This window comes from Sceloporus undulatus, chromosome 5 (assembly GCF_019175285.1).
Source record: "Sceloporus undulatus isolate JIND9_A2432 ecotype Alabama chromosome 5, SceUnd_v1.1, whole genome shotgun sequence".
Classification (NCBI taxonomy): Eukaryota; Metazoa; Chordata; class Lepidosauria; order Squamata; family Phrynosomatidae; genus Sceloporus; species Sceloporus undulatus.
The window spans coordinates 33,687,111-33,704,401 of record NC_056526.1 but is presented as its reverse complement, the minus strand read 5'-3'; the positions used below and the strand labels follow the sequence as shown (position 1 = coordinate 33,704,401).

The window sequence follows — 17,291 nt, the reverse complement described above, 5'->3', positions numbered from 1 at the left end:
CAAATCCGAAGGAGATAATTCCTATACCAAAATGATATACCTAGAAGTACCAAATGAGTGAAGAACCTATCTAGAATGCATAAGTTAGTGCTGCTCTTCAATATTTCAATTGGAGCACAGACTTTCCCCATGGCTGACAAATGACTGATATTAGTCTGGGTTGTATGTGCATATGCAGAGTTTGGAAAAATTACTTTTTGCCTACAACTGCCAGATTCCCCCATCAATCATGACCATCAGATTGATGGGGATTCTGGAAATTGTAAACCAAATGGAAAAATTTTCATGCTCTAGCTCTATACACCCACCCACCCCCACGTGTGTGGGTGTCAGGCTGCCTTCATAGGGACAGAATGGGTAGATGACCAAATTTTTCCTCCCTAAGATGAAATATCATTTAGAAAACATATTGGCTGGGCATGTGTGATCAGTGCATGTGCTGGTATCATATCTGGCATGTTCCAAAAGAAATACTGTATACATTGTGTACTCACAGGTATGGAACAGGGATGGAGAAGTCTCTTTTGCAGTAGTAGTACTTTTATGCCATTTTAACTGTATCCCATGGGGTCCTGGGATTTGTGGTTTGGTGAGGCATTAGACCTCTCTGGCAGAAAATCCTAACTACATCATGAAACTATAAATCCCAGTATCCCATAGGATTGAGCTATGGCAGTTATAAAAATACACCAAAGTAATATAACTGTGTAGTGTGAAAGTGACCTCATCATCTCATTTTCCTTGTATCTGAGTGCTGTTGTTTTTTACTTTAAGCTCTTTCCATCCTAGACATGAAGATGTTTTCTAACTTGGACATTCTTAAAAAAAATTAATAGAAATTAAATTCTCTCTCATTTGCTCTGGCCAAATGCAATAGGCACAGCTATTTAAAGCATGGGGCTAACAATGCTTTAACTGCTTGTAATGTAGTTGTTATCAATAAGAAGCTTGCAACAGTTCCCACAACCAATGGTGGCTGATGGCTTCCATGACAGTGAAGAACTGAATCCACTTCAGGTTTTAATCCAGGTTTAAAATGAGTATTCCAAGGTTTTGACTTCTATTCCTAAATAGATTCAGGACTTTGGATAACTAATCTAAAACCAGCCAAAATCTGGAGTGAGTTCATTGCCCTACTGTCATGGGAGCCACCAGCCACTCTTGATGACAGCAAAAAAAGGCAAGCCTAATTCTGCAGCACAAACATGATTAAATACCCAGGGATTCAAAGCCAGTCTTTTAAAGGTTACCCGGACCTTCATAGATGAAGCTGACAACTTTATTTTCTCCACATATTTGAACAGCCTTTTAAATCTCATGTTCTTTGATTCCAAAATATAAATACATTTGCAGGGTTTTTGTGTGTGTGATTTTTAAAATTAAAAAAAATGTAGAGGAAATGACATCATCACCCACCAAATGCCTGTAAGTGATTACCAGAAGTACAGTCATTCCTCCATATTTGCGGATTTGATATTTGCGGATTTGATTATTCACGGATTTCATTAATATATTCTCTCTAGGACTGTCTAGGTTCTCCAGTGCAACCCTGTAGTCAACTTTAACTAAAAGTTGCACTGAAAGACCATTTGTAGCTACTCCAGTGCCATTCTGGAGTTGCACTGGAGGACCTAGAGATCCCTAGAGAGGCGTCCTCTCAGGTAAAAACAGTGTTTTTGTTATTTGCGGTTTTCCCATATTCACGGGGGTCTTGTTCCCCTAACCCTAGCAAATATGGAGGGACAACTGTGGCAACTGGGAAAGTGAAGGCTACTGAAAATATTTTGGAAAAAGATCTTCATAAAGGGGTAAGAAAAGGGATATGTGTTCTTTATTTGATGACATCTCAGTAAAATACTCATACTTTATATCCTCTTTAGGAAGAAGATCTGCCCTTCATATTGGGGTGTCTTCTATGGGAACTGTGATTGGTCTTTTATTCTCTCCCTCTGCCAAATTTAATCTAGCACCACTATTTTACTGGAGTAGGTGTGAAAATGTTAAGGACCAGTTTTCATACATGCCCCTTAATGAACTGCCTTTTTGCATTTTCAGCTAAAAATGGACCAAACATTCAGTGTGGAAATAACTATGTCACTTCCCTTTTATATTTCCAGTGGGTGGTGTTTTTTTCTTTCTTTTATCTTTTTGTTTCTTTGTTCTTTTTGTTTCCTTTCCCCTCTTTTGGGTCCCCCTCCCCAGCCAGTTTCTGGGAAAATAAGGAGTTGGGGGATTGGGGGCTGTTCCAAGGCAAAATATGGCAAGTTTGTGCACCCTCTCCAAATTTTGGGTGATCTGCAAGGTTGGCAGGGTGACTTGAGAGATGCAGAAAAGGAATTGGGGGCTACATGCAGCACATATGTTGAACTTTCCCCAATCTTCATTTCATTGGAGTTTGGAAGGGATTGTCTTCAGTATTAGCCCTATACATTTTGCTGCTTCAGGCAACAGTCAAGATTGTGCTTCCTTCCCAGGAATCATTCTGAAGATGCTAACTGGAACTGGTAGCTGAATCTTATTATAAGAACAATGGGATAATATATTTCATCAAGCCTAAAGGCACCAGGATTTCTTACCAGGATGCCTAACAAAATCTGTTGCAGACACAACTGTGTCACTCAAGAAAAGGAAAAGACTGATGTCTTCAGATGAACACTTGGAGGTTGCTGATGAAACTGCTTTCATCTTCTGTTACTTGAGATAGTTGCCTCTTTATGTCTCATACTAGCCCAGCCAAATTTATTCTGCTCTTTGGATCCATGGCTGCAGAAAATTTGACATTGATTTTACACATCATTGTCACTGTCTCTACCTTCATACGTCACATTGCTTCCTCAATCTGTTCCAATCTTGTTTCCTATGAATCACAAGGCACAGCCTATCAGAGTGAGGTTACAAATTTTCTCTTAGTTCTTCAATGTCTTCCTCAAATGGTAAGGATGAGAAACAGGAAATACTGTACTTAGGGCTGGCACCACCCTTTTGACCTGTTCTTCTACACAGGATGGAGAGAGCTGGGCAACAGCACCCTCAGCTGGAAAGAGAAGAAATCCAGAAGAAAAACTGAAATGGCTAAACAATGAAATTCTTTGTTTTAAATCCAGTTGTTAATCCCAACTAAGAAGTTATTTGCACAGCTAAAAAGCCTGGCTTACCTTTCTCAGTTTGAATCCTCTTCCAGGATGCAGCTGGGTATTATCGCTTGCATTTTGCCAGGGATGCTGCCTCCCACCTAAAACCCGCCTAAATCCTGGCTCCCAGACACACTCAGCTGGACATTTTGCAAAGTTGTGAGTTTTCCGGCCTTGCAAATTGGCTGGCTAAGAGTGGATGGGGGCTGGGCTTTTTTTTGGGGGGGGGGGGTAGGCAGGATGCAGCATTGGCGGCAAAATGCAAGTGATAATACCCGACTGTATCCCAGAAGAGGATTCAAACCGGGCAAGGTAAGCCGGGTTTTTAGCTGTGCAAAATACTCCTAAAATAATTCTGTTAAGTCAATGGGAGCTTGATTAGTCAACACTTATAGATTCAGTGAGTCTGCCATAGCCAAAACTAACAACTGGATTAAGCCTTAAACAAATCTATTTTATGCCAGTGATGAGGAAATCAATAATGCATACATATATCAATGCAACAATTGTTATATAACAATACTATAGATGGTACTACTATACACTATAACAATACTATATATGCAATATACATATTGGGTCTTGGGTCAATATTACATGGGTCTTGTGTACTTTAAATCAGTGCATCTCAAGCTCTCTGATTTTATGGATCAGCATTTTTTTTTCTCAGTGTACCAGAGACTGGTATCATAATTATGCCCATTTACTACAGTTCCTGCATACCTGCCTGCCTGTAAACTCACCAGGAACCAGCAGCTGATGATTTGTGGGCTGACACTGGTCTATATACCCTCCTTTTAGGAAACATTGTTGTAAATGATATTATTTACACAAAAGAAGGAAGTACAGCCAACCCTTCATAACCATGGGTTCTTTATCCACGGAGTCAACCATCCACGGTTTGTGTATGTGATATATATAGATATGTATACACACACACACACACACACACACATATATTTCCAAAGCAAACTTTGATTTTGCCACTTTACATAAGATATACCATTTTACTACATCATTGTATTTAATGGGACTTGAGCATCCACGGATTTTGGTATCCACAGGGGGGCATGGAACCACATCCCAGTGGACACCAAGGGCTCACTGTATCAGAAGACTTGGAGGAATTCTGTTCATCGATTCAACTCAAAAATCGGTTTATTATGTAGTGTGAATGAAGCCTTTGAGATTCATTTATTTTACAATGAACATCTGAAAACACAAATAACAGTACAGTCCCTTTGTATCCATGAGGGATCCATTCTGGAACCCATGCCCCCATGGATAACAAAAAAAAAAGTCTCATTGTTTTCTATGGCAGCATGGCATGTATGTGACTGGCCACATGCACGAGCCTCCATTACCAGCAATGAGAGTTTGCCATCTGTGAAAGCTCAAATCCGTAGATGGCAAGCCCATGGATAAGAAGAGTGCATTGTACAACAACCAAGAAATAAAAAAATGCAACATAGTCGGGCCCTCTTTTGGACTGCCGATCCCTGTAAATTTGTACCGTGGGTGTGTTCCCCCCCACCGCCGCCTTTGTCTCATTCACCCTGTGTAGGAGTATAGCAGGATCTGAAGAATGATGGGGGTGATAAAGGAGTAAATAATATGGGACTAATGAGACAGACCTCTCAGACGAACAGAGAAAAAGATTGCAGGAGAGAGATCTTCAGAGGGCACTGAAGCAAGATCTGCAGAGAGAAGAGCTAGATATTGATTGAACAGGAAGACCGATTGTTGATAATTTAGCAATTACCTTTTGTGCTGTACCATAATTGTTGCTACACTGCCTTCTCATAAGAGGTCAGGAATATTGTGAAAAGCTCTGTCAGCCTCATAGTATCTAAGGCCATAATTTGTCTGTCCCTTCACAAAAGCAAAATTACCTCACTGTGGCTCTACAGCTGGTTCATAATGAATAGCAATATTGTTTTGTAATTATTTGCTGTAATAAGATGAAACTGAAATTATTAATTATGTGATAATTTCATGTTAAGTGGAGCATGGAAGTAAGAATTAAAAGCCATTATTGAAATAACCAAGCAATCACTGCGATAAAGATGGCAATATATACTAGTTCACTTTTAAAGAAGTAATTCTCAGCGTGTTTGCATCATATTCCTCACTGATTTGTCTTCTGGGTCTGACAGTTTGTGTGAACCTCTTGACCAGGAATGGGAACTGTGAACTTCCAGATGTTTTTAGACTGCAGGTCCCATAATCTTTCAGTGTTGCTAGCTAGGGCTGAAGGGAATGATAGGCAAAAGTTCCTAGAGGGATACAGTTGCCCACTCAACCTCTAGGGAAACTCAGGCTGGATCTGCACTGTAGAAATAATGCAGCTTGACACTGCTTTAACTGTCATGGCTCCATCCTATGGATTCCTGGCATTTGTATTTTGTTGTGTCACCAGTGTTCTCTGAAACAGAAGGCTAAATATCTCATAAAACTACAAATCCCAGAATTCTATAGCATGAGTCATGGCAATTAAACTGTATAAAACTGTTTTATTTCTGCAGTGAAGATGCAGCCTCAGGAGGATGAACCAAAGAGGTGTGGCTTTGATAGTGCTCAGTGAGGACAAAAGTGTGGCATTGCTAGGAACAGGGAACATATCTAACTCAAAAATGGATCATATGTTAATTTATATGTTCAGGCTTTCTTTTGAAAGAATCACTATAATTTAAACAGAAATATATTGTATGATCAGGTGAGATAGTTAATCTTCCCGAACAAGATGTAAAAGAGCCAATGTGGTGTAGTGGTTTGGGTGCTGGCCTAGGGCTCTGGAGAACAGGATTCAAATCCCTGCTCAGCTATGGAAACCCACTGGGTGACCTTGGGCAAGTCACACTCTCTCAGCCATGGAGGAAGGCAAAGGTAAATCTCACCTGAACAAATTTTGACAGGAAACCCCCTTTGTAGGTTTGTATTGTTGTTCGTGGTGTGTTCAAGTTATGGCAACCCTAACGCAAATATATCATGAGGTTTTCTTGGCAAGATTTGTTCAGAGGTGGTTTGCCATTGCCTTCCCCTGAGGCTGAAAGCATGTGAATTGCCCAAGGTCACCCAGTGGGCTTCATGGCTAAATGGGGAAATGAACCCTGGTCTCCAGAGCTATAGTTCAACACTCAAACTACTACACCATGCTGGCTCTCTAGGTTTGTCTCAGGGTCACTGTAAGTTGGAAATGACTTGAAGGCACACAACACACACATTTTAACTACAGTGGGGGCAAACTGAGATTCTGTACCTTCCCAGTCTGCTCTGTGGGAATTTCAAGTCTTCTTCTGGTAGATCTCTGTCTGGAAGTATATTTGGATTGAGTCGCTCTTCAGTGAGGAGGACACCTTCAAACAGAGGACTCTTCTATCTAAACAAGTGCATGTGGTCACCATAGGCATAAATGTGCATGGTGGCAGCAAAGAGTGGGTTTTCATCCAACTACAGAGATTCTACTGCTTTTTTTGGTATCATTATTTGTTCATTATTAATTATCTAGTGTGTTAGACAGGGAAATTATAAAGGGTGCTTCTGAGAAGGTGTGAGGAGATGACGAAGAGAATTGCTGTGATATCTGTGGTGGTTATTACAGAGTTAATTATTATGGAACTTGTTAATAGAAGGATGCACATAAAGTGAGTTTGACAGTAGGATGTGTGGATGGCTCCATGACTCAGTTTTAACATTTTTATTTTCCTTCCTTGCATGCTGCTTTTGCTGATTTCCTTATGATAATTGTATCATATTTGTGCTGCTGGCTGTTTGAGATGTTACAGGGCAGCGTTAAAGTGATTAAGTACTTATTAGAGGGCATTGAACAGTTGGTATCGGTTAGGGCTGGCCCTGGCATTGGTTAGGGTGAGGAAACCACCATAGACAGCAGGTAGGTGTTAGATGGCAAAATTGTGCATGCTACACAATCTGGCCTGTACCATATGCTAACTTGGTGCCCTCAGCTAGGGTGAAATGAAGACTGTCCCTTCACCAAAGCAAAAATAAGATACTTCTGCCAGTCCGTTTAGCTTTTGTATATGTAATGGGCAGGGTGACCTTTTCTGAGACATGTCCTACATTTCAACCTTCTGTCCAGGAAGAATTTCAAAATGTCCTCCATTTTGAGCATGACTAAGAAACCCATGGACTAACACCATGTTTGCTGATGCCGTTTGTGAAATTCATCCACTTGGCAGCCTGTCGTTGCTGCAAATAGTGAGATAGGATGGATCTCTCTAAAATTCCTTTTTCCTAGGAGCAGCAGCAACAGGCAAGTCTTGCCTCTAGAGCTCAGAGCATGTTTGTTTCTTGGAGGGGGAAAGGACACAATGGAAATGTTGAAAGGGATTTCCCCCGTTAGTTTCAGCCCAATAGACAAATGAAAGGAATAATTTAAATATAGATTCAACCAAGGGTTAATTGCTAGTAAAGTACAATTTTAAGCATTTGTCTTGCTCTGAGTTCTATAAGTATATTGCAAGCCAACAAGGCATTTGAACAAAGATCACTTCATCAGAAAAATATGGTTGAGTACATAATAAAATACAATATATGCGATATAGCTGTAAATAAACAATATGAAATGAATTTATATTTATATCAGTGTTTTTAGCTATTATTTTGTAATTCCTTACATTTTTCTTGAATGTTCTACATTTTGCTGTGCCTTCTTTGTGCTTATGACATCTGGTTACCCTGGGAATGGAAGGATACCATTGTCTCTTCCTTCACTTGCAGCAAAATGTCTTGGGCTGTTCTTGGTGCCGGTAAGTGTCTTCCCTTTGATCAAAACAGGGATGGACAGCATGTATAGTTATAATGCAACTATAATGCACCCCAAGTCATTTCCCTGCCTCTTCCATAGGTGTCCATCACCAAAATATCTGTCATTAGTGCTGCCCAAATTCCAGTAATTCTCCTGGGAAACGTGGAACATGGGGAGCACAAGGCTTGTTTCCAAGGGTGCATCTTCACTGTGGAAATAATGCTGTTTGTCGCCAATTTAAATCTCATGGTTCCATTCTACAGAATCCTGGTATTTGTAGTTTTTTTGAGGCATCAGCATGCTTTGACAGAGAAGGCTAAAGAACTTGTAAAACTACAAGTCCCAAGATTCCATAAGAGAGAAAAGGCACTTAAAAGTGATGCCAAACTGCATTATATCTACAATGGAGATGCACCTCAAGTCTTCTTTACTTGTTTTTAAGTAAACCAATTGAGGAATGATCAGTATAAGGCATGCAACAGAAATTCACTCTTGTGATAGTTCACCCCAGTGTAGTTCTGTTCATGGTTGATGCTTAAACAGTTACTTTGAAAAAGTAATTAAGCAGGGAGAAGTGTGCTTCTGCTGTGAAACCAATTGTGATCCTGTCAATATGTGTCTTGTTTCCTAGCAGAATTACTGGGATTTGGACAGAAACAGCAGTAGCAAAAAATGGCAATAGTAGCAAATCTGTTGGCAGCAGTGGGAGGATGAACCTGTCAATGCATTCCAGGTACATCAGTGCACCCCACCTGCATACAGAAAGTTGGCCACACCTGTATTTCATGGAAATATGGATAGTGTTGTAGTATATTTACATTTTTAATGGACAATGTTAAAGAGTGGGCTAATGTAATAGTTTTATTATAAATATTTATTTATTTACATATTTATTTGACATGAGAAGAAAGTGTCTCTTCTTTGTTGCTTCACCAAGGCCTTGGAGACAGCTAGGAAGCAGACAGCTATGATGACAAACAACTCTCCTCAGCATTCTTCTCCTCAACTGAAGTACAATGAAGAAGAAGGGAAGGACCTCTTTCAGTGTTTCTCTTTCTGCTCATCTGATGGCTCTTCATCCTGTGCAGAAGCTGCATAGCAACCTCTTTCTTAGTGTCCAAAGACTGAAGCCACATAGTGTGATGAAAAAGGAAGTGTTTAGCCATCTGCAGTGTGCAAAGGGAGAAATATCTCTCAAGCTGCAGGCCCTTCCCCCAGCAAATATTCAGGGCTGCCTCGAGGACTAGTGGGCGGGTTGAGAAAAATTCTCTCTTCCCTTTCCTCCCTAACCCACAACCTGCTGTTCAATTCAGCTTCGGTTTTGCTATAACGGTAGAAGACTTCTTGCCGGCAACGTTGGTGAGCTGTTACCTTTGTCTGAGAGACCCAGTGAACTCCACAACACCAATAGGCTACAGATATGCAAGCAATCAAGTGTGTGGTGGTCGGAGATGGGTACGTACAACTCCTCTGGGCACGGGGAGAATGAAGGAAGAAGTGAGCTGTCCTTGGATGAACTATTTGTTTCCTCTGATGACCTATCAGCTAAGTTGCATGTTCTCTCGCAGTCTGTCCATCTCTCTTTTGAAATCACCATGCAAACATGAAAGGGAACAGTGATCTAGGCCAGCAAGGGTGGGGAATAACCTTTAACAAAATATAACATGAAGAGTGCTTTCAGTTAAATGCTAGACTGGAATGAGTGTTATTTCTTTGTGGTGTTTTCCAGCAGAACTATCACTGATAGCAGAGCTATCAGGGCCAGCACACAGAAAACTGTTGTCCCTTGCTGAGTGATCCATGATTACTTTGTACACTGTTGGCCAGATGGATGTTTCACATTCCTTTGAAACATGCCTGTGATCCTTCAAGGGTATGAAACAAAATAGTTGCATTTGTAGGATTAATGGATGGTAAACCTAGGACAGTGCAGCAAGCTCCCAATGAAATAAAGCAGATACAGCTGTTGTGTTTGTGACTTTGCATCTTGGTCATGCTTTCTCTGCTTGATGATGGTGAAGAATATATGTGACTGTTCAGTTTGCATGGAGTACTATGAAAACAATTGCCTCTACTGGGAAATCTGTCTGGAAGCATTAACCCAAAACAGGTGCTCTCTGGGGGTCTTAAGACATGTAACCTGGGCAGAGAGAATTGGAATAACAATTTATTTATGTTTGTATGCATAGGCTAGAGACCAGGAGGTTGTGGCTCAAGATAGAGGTGTAGGCCTGGTAGGAATACCTTGCCCTACACCAACAATTTCCAGTCCAGAAGTAAAACTTGGCAGTGCCATGGAGGCTGTGGGTTTGGGGTTTGCCACCAGACTCCTTTGTGTGTATGGTGAGACCTTTAGCCTGTAGCATAACTCTCCTTTTCTCAGGGTGTTCCACTCATCCACTACTTGTTGACTAGAGGAAGCCACAGTCTGATGCCACCATGCTAGTTGAAAGAAACAAGCAGGACTTGGGAATGTTCCCTATTTTGGAATTGTAGCTTGCAGAATCGTCCAACCTCCCTCTAGTAAGCAAGTAGTGGAGAGGGATATTTTCAGTGGAGGTGGACACTTTGAGAAAGGGACAAGTGTGCAGCAGGACAAAGGCATAGCCCAACCCTTACACCCAAAGTAGCCTGGTAACAACCATTGGCCAAAACAGCTATTGGTCATGCTGGCTTATGGATTTAGGGAGCTGTTGTCCAAAAACACAGAGAGAAAAATCCTCTGTAAATAAGCCATAGGAAACACAAAATCATTTTACTAGGATAGCCTTTGGTGGGGTTGAAGGCATTTGGAAGGCCAAAGACTGTTCATCTCCTTCCTGACAATGTTCTCTGGCTGTGACTCAAAACCATGTTCTTTTCCATGAGCTGAAGTCAGTTCAAGAAAAGATTTCAGCTTGCCTGTGGATATTACTTCCTTGCACCCATAGGCCCTTTCACACTACACTGCATAATTATAGCACTATGGTTCTACTTTAATTGCCATGGTTCCATCGTATGAAATCCTGGGATTTGCAGTTTAGGGAGGACTATTGAAAACACTCAGCCAGAGGATTCTAGTGCTTCCCCAAACTACAAACCCCAGGATGTCACCATGATAGTCAAAGTGGACTCATAGTGCTGTAATTGTGTATCGTGGAAGGTCTCCTGTCTATAGTACTGTATACCTAATTCAATATGAAACCTGCTTCTTAGTAAACATGAAAGGAACACAGCCTGAACTTCCTGTCTGTTGGTGGCTTTTGTGCATGAACCTGCTTAGAGAACAATTCCTTATTAAAAAAAAACATGGAGAGGCAGGACGAGATAAATTCAAAGACAGTGTTAAAGCATTGAGAAGTTTAAACTTGTTCCTATCCTGGGAGTTTTTGTAATTATGTCAACTCGGTAGGACTAAAGTAAGCAACATTTGCAGCTTCCACACCTAAACAGTCCCTCCTCTTAAAAAGTCCCTAAAGAAGAAGTCTACACGCACATAGATCCTATTTATATATAAGAAAGAGAGAGCAAGCACTGGCCTCCTGAGCAGGAGGAAGTGGTTACAAAGGTTAAATGATGAGAAAGACTTCCGCTTGGGACTCCAAAAAGCAATTGCCAATTCAAATAAGTAATTATCAGCTGGACAGACAAATGGTCTGAATCAGTATAAGGCAGCTTTATAAATAACTAAATATAGAGCCACTAGTATGTTGGTGACACAGAACTCAGAAATATTAGTTTAGAGGATTACAATTTGGCAAGCCCCCAGCCATGATGATTGGGGATTCTGAGAGCTGTAGTGAAAACAAAATAAAAGTCTAACTTTTTCAGGTTCTATGTGGTAAGTTAGGAAAAAGAATTTGGCTTTTCAATCATTTGCTAGGAAACAACTGTAAATAAATATTGAAATTTTAGCCTAATACAAAACATATTTATCTGCATATAAACTGAACTGATGCCCTTGGATTAATTTTGCAGTCAAGAGTGCATAAGATGGACTCAAATCAAAGAAGACCTTCTCCGACTTGGTGGCCTCCAGTTATTGTTTTCTTACAACTCCCATCATTTCTGACCATCAGCCATGCTGTCTGCTTTACAATATAATACTGTTTGTAAATCAGTGTTGCTAATTTTAAAAACATGGTAATGCACTGATGAACTTTTTCACAGCATGAAGATCAATATCACCACTTCTAATGTCCAGTGGTGGGCAGTGGCTTGCATATAGCTGGTTTCCTTCTTGTGCAATGCCATGCTCTGTAGACCTTCCTTTAAAGCAGAATGATCTGTAAATACTAGGGATGGATATCCATTCAAACTGGATCTGATCAAATTCTTGGGGTTTTTTGCCCTGGTTCTATGTGGACTTTTCTCCTCACTGCCCTGAAGAATTTCTGTACTGTGGGATCTTGTTATCCGCTGGGATTTGGTTCCAGGACCCCTCGTTGATAACAAAATCTGTTGCTGCTCAAGTCTCATTAAATATAACGGCAGAGTAAAATGGTGTCCCTTATATAAAATGGAAAATCAAAGTTTGCTATTCAAAATTTATACTTTTTTGTAATATTTTCAAGCCGTAGATGTTTGAATCAATGGATAACAAATCCATAGATAAGGAGAGCTGACTGTATTTCTGTGTGCGTTTTTCCAAATGTGCACATTTTATACACAAATTTTTAATTGTCCATATTTTGGGGTGTAGGCATCCATTGACTAAAGTATCTTTTTGCACATTTTAGTAAAATACTTGAAAAAAAAAAGAAAGAACTTGGCAACATACACATTTTCAAAAAAAAATTTTTTTTTAAATGTGTATATGTTGCCAATCTCTTTCCTTTCTCAGGAGAATGTTTCACCAATCATGAAATACAAAACCAAACTGGAAAGGGTGATTGTGTCCATACTCAATTCTGGAAGGTTCACGTTTGGAGAATCTGTTTTGGTTTTTTTTTTTAAAAAAAAAACCATTGGGGTTCATTCTTCACACATCCCTAGTAAATACATGGAGTAGGGTGTTTTCAGTGCTGGCACCCAAATTGTGAAGCAAACAGCAACCCAAAGGTTGCTCCAGTTTGGTAATATAATCCAAACATTTTCATTCATCAGCACCGTTCATATTTATGATGGATTGTGTGTGTTTTGAATCTTCCCTTTATTGGCTTTTAAATGTTTTTTTTACATATGGTTTTAAAATAATTTAAATGATTTATGATTTTTTACTGTAGTAAACTTTTACCTGGTTCAAAAATGTGTGAATGTCTCTCTGTGTATCAGTCTTTTAATCCCTTCCTAACTTTTTTAGGGGGAGGGGCTCCAAAGAGTGAGGGAACACCTCTAGGTGGTGCTAAACAAGCCCTTAATGTTGTTGTTGTTTTAAAATGGGCATGCAAAAGGCAGAGGTGAACATGCCCCTCAGGTTCTAAGAATGCACTTAAGTGATCTGAGCACAGTCAAACAATGGGGTTGGGTACCCAAGACAAAAAGCCAATCAGTATAGATATTTACCCAAATCCAGATAGATTGGCCAATGTCTCTGCAGGCTGCAGGAGACCTCACAATGGGGGGAACACATCAGTCTGCGTCAGGTCTCCATTCCATGGGAGTAAACAAGACCATTAAGCACAGATTGCTCTCAGTCAATGCAGCTATTTTCTTCTCAGCAGCGGGGAAGGGAATTAGGCAATTTCCAGATTGCCTTTAGAATAATGCTTGGTTTTTCCCAAGATGAACAAAAGGTCAAGGCCACAGTAACTCTAGCCTGTCCAGAATGAATTCTCCAGTATGAATTCTCCAGCTTTCCTGTCTTATGCAAGAAGACAAATATCCCACAAGTGTCAACCCTACTGACCATTAGTCCTTTCTTTGGTTCATGTGTGAACCAATGATACTGCAAGGCACAGCCTTCAGAATATCAGAAGGGATTATCAGGCTCTGTTTAGGAAGCTGAAGGAGATGGATGCCCAGGTTGTCATCTCATCTCTTCTCCCTGTTGAAGGGCATGTCCAGGAAGGTAGAGGAAGATAGCAGATGTAAACAACTGGCTCTGCTGATGGTGCTGCTCAGAACAATTTGGATTCTTGGATCATGGGCTGCAGTTCCATGAGGGGGGACTTCTGGCAAAGGATGGTTTGCACCTCATGCCAGATGGCATGGCAGGGGGTTGGATTGGATGGCCCTTGTGGTTTCTTCAAATGCTACAATTCTATGATTCTATGAAAGTCTAATATTCATATTTATTGAGCATAACCTGTAATATACACTCTCAGCCTCAGAGAAAGGCAAAGGCAAACCCCCTGTGAACAAATCTTGCCAAGAAAACCTCCATGATAGATTCACCTTAGGCTTGCCATAAGTCAGAAATTACTTGAGAGGGTACAGAACAACAACAACAACAACAACAACAACAACGGGAACTATCCCTTTCATTTTCTCCATATATTCTGCACTCCTGTTGCTATGTCCACAAGCACCTTCTGCTTAGCAAGAATTGTAATAACATCCCCCATGTACATTTTTTTTTCTTCAGAGCTGTGGGTAAAACCTGCCTCCTGATCAGCTATACCACAAATGCCTTCCCTGGAGAATATATCCCAACTGTGTAAGTATAGTGGGAGGTAGAAACTCTGAATAATTTGGGCATTGCAACAGTATGTTTACTGGAGCATGTGTGGTTTCCCCCTCTGATCATCTATATCTTTATTATCTCTTTGTCAGGCATTTGGGACACAGTTTGGCTTACTATACATCTTTTGAAATAACTAGGCATTTTGTACAGAGTTTTTGACCTGGGATCTACACCACAACATTTGAAGAAATACAAAGGATAATTGTTCAGAATTCATTTTCCAAGCTTTTGTTCTGATCCATCAATTAGTCCAAGAAATTCCATTTGGGTCAGCAGGCTTAAAAATGCAGAGGATATAAAAATTTCACTCCTATCTACTCCATCTGACAGCAGCCCCCTGATTCTCCACAAGGAACATATCTGGTTGCAGCAGGGAGTAGGGTCCTTTAAGTAAATTTTTCTATTATTTTATTCATATTTCACCCTTTCCCAAAAATTGAGGCTGAAGGTGGCTATAGGCAGCTAACATCTTCAGATCTAGCCCACAGTAAAGACAGAAATCCTTGTTTCAAACACTTATTGAAGATTTATTGCCAAAGTCATACTTTACATCTTTCTGATCCTGCCCCAGCTATGTAATCATTCTTAAATACCTGTGGCTTAATATAGTACTCAATCACTGCATCTGAAGAAGTGGACTGAAATCCACAGAAAGCTCATGCTAAAATAAATCAATTAGTCTCAAAGGTGCTACTAGATACTCCCTTTTTTATTTGTTTCTTCATTATGCTGAAACATACTTACCTGGCTATCTTTCTTAAAACATTAAGAAGCTGACACAAACCTCTATTACAGATTTGATAACTACTCTGCCAATGTGATGGTTGATAGCAAACCTGTAAACCTGGGACTCTGGGATACAGCTGGCCAGGAAGATTATGACCGCTTGAGGCCTCTCTCCTATCCTCAAACGGTGGGTCACTATGAGGAGTTTTTTCCTCTTAACTTTACTCATTCTTTTTGGACTTTGTCTCATGTCTGCCTGGAACATCTTCAGATCCTTCATGAGGTCTTGTAATATTAGTGTGTTCTTAAGATCCCATGTTCTAACAGAGCATGACTCTGGGAGGAAGTGCAGGGCACTAGTCAGCAGAACAAGCAACAGGGCTGGCTTATCACAAGTAATACAGTGGTTCTCCATTTTGATCCTTCTGATGTTTTGGATTTCAGTTCCCAGAACTCCTAGCTAACAGAGTCAGGGGCTTCTACAAAGTGAAGTCCAAAATAGAGGGAGTTGTGAGCCACTGAAATCATTCCATACCCTCCAACTGACCCTCTACCAGGGGCTGTACCTGTGCAGAGAATGTCACATCAGGTCTCTTCTGGTTACAATTTGGGGCTAATAAACAGCAAATGAAATAGGTTTGAAGGTGTGTGAGATGTTCTGGAGAGCACAGGAGGGCAAACTGCTGCACTAGTGCATGGTTTGGGACTTTTTGGCGCAGGTGTTTTTACAGGAACAGAGGAGCTGTGGGAGCTTCGAGGACCAGAGAAATGGGATCATGGAATCTGGAAGCTACATTTTCCTATCCTAGAGATGAGAGAGGTTCCACTGAGTTTCCACTAAGTTCTGAACACTGGAATGCATAGCCTTTCTGGATATCAATATCATAAAAGAATAGGATGGCCAGATGCAATGGGAAAGCACAAAGTGAAAGAAAAGGGAAAGGGTTTTCATTGAACTCATGAATCCCAAGTCATTTGCCAGTGGTATCTTGTATTTTTGTGCTTGAGGCAGTAAATCCAACAGACACCCTACTGGAGGTAAAAATACAATAATATATAAAATAATTGACAATTGGCTGCCCTTTAAAGGTCCTCTGGAATTGGCTGCCTGAAGTAGGTCACTTCAGCCTAATGGTAGGACTAGCCCTGCCTCTGAAGAGCAATAATGTCAAATTCTATTGGCCTTGAAATTGATTTAATCAAGAGCATGGGTTTTTCATGATTTTTATTCTGCAAGGTAAGCTGTTTTACAGAGCTATGTAACCAGGGATGGGGGGGGGGTCAGCCACTACTGCATCTGAAGCTTTAGTAAGTACTATGGGGGCGGGCAGGCACTTTTCCCACACAAAGGGAGCCCTGGTGGCGCAGTGGTTAAATGCCTGTACTGCACGCCATTCACTCAAAACCACAAGGTTGCGAGTTCAAGATCAGCAAAGGGCCCAGCTCGACTCCGGCTTGCATCCTCCGAGGTCACTAAAATGAGTACCCAGACTGTTGGGGCAAATTAGCTTACTTGCTAATTAGCTTACTTGCTGTTCACCGCTATGATCTTTGGAATAGTGGTATATAAATAAAACAAAAAACAAAAACAATAACTGTTATCAGGGCTGCTACAAGGATTACAAAGATGGCATGTGAGGGACATCTTTTGTGCCCTTGGGCAAGCATTCTGTAATTTTGGTCACTTATAAGATGTGTGACTGTTAAAATGTAATTTTCTTTTCTTTTTAATCTACAGGATGTCTTTCTCATCTGCTTCTCTTTAGTCAGCCCTGCATCATATGAAAATGTCCGCGCAAAGGTGAGGTCTTCTGTGTTTGGGCAGAGGAGAAAGTGCTGTGCAAGGCATGTGAGAATGAGGTTGATCATGCTCCATCTAGGTACTAGATGCAGCCTGAAAGGCATATGGTGACTTTGAATGCTTTGACCCCAGCTATAAATTACAAAAGAAATTACAGGTTCCTGGTCTGTCTCAGGCATGGCACCCATTTGAATGGCCAAAGACCAGTATTTGAAATTGACCAGCCTTTGCCATTATGACTTAAAATCAATCTATTATGGA

General features: G+C 40.6%; 2 protein-coding genes across 4 annotated transcripts in view; one reads left to right on the top strand and one right to left on the bottom strand.

Moving 5' to 3' along the window:
• The window catches only part of CYTH4 (cytohesin 4), a 101,672-nt gene that overhangs the window by 57,119 nt on the left and 27,262 nt on the right, over positions 1-17,291 (bottom strand). The gene's annotated exons all lie outside the window — the stretch shown is intronic.
• The window catches only part of RAC2 (Rac family small GTPase 2), a 19,959-nt gene continuing 11,830 nt past the window's right edge, over positions 9,163-17,291 (top strand). Inside the window, exons 1-4 of the mRNA XM_042468544.1 lie at positions 9,163-9,354; positions 14,405-14,476; positions 15,299-15,416; positions 16,968-17,030. Coding sequence (XP_042324478.1) covers positions 9,320-9,354; positions 14,405-14,476; positions 15,299-15,416; positions 16,968-17,030 — 288 coding nt within the window. The 5' untranslated portion in view covers positions 9,163-9,319. The remainder of the gene's footprint in view (positions 9,355-14,404; positions 14,477-15,298; positions 15,417-16,967; positions 17,031-17,291) is intronic.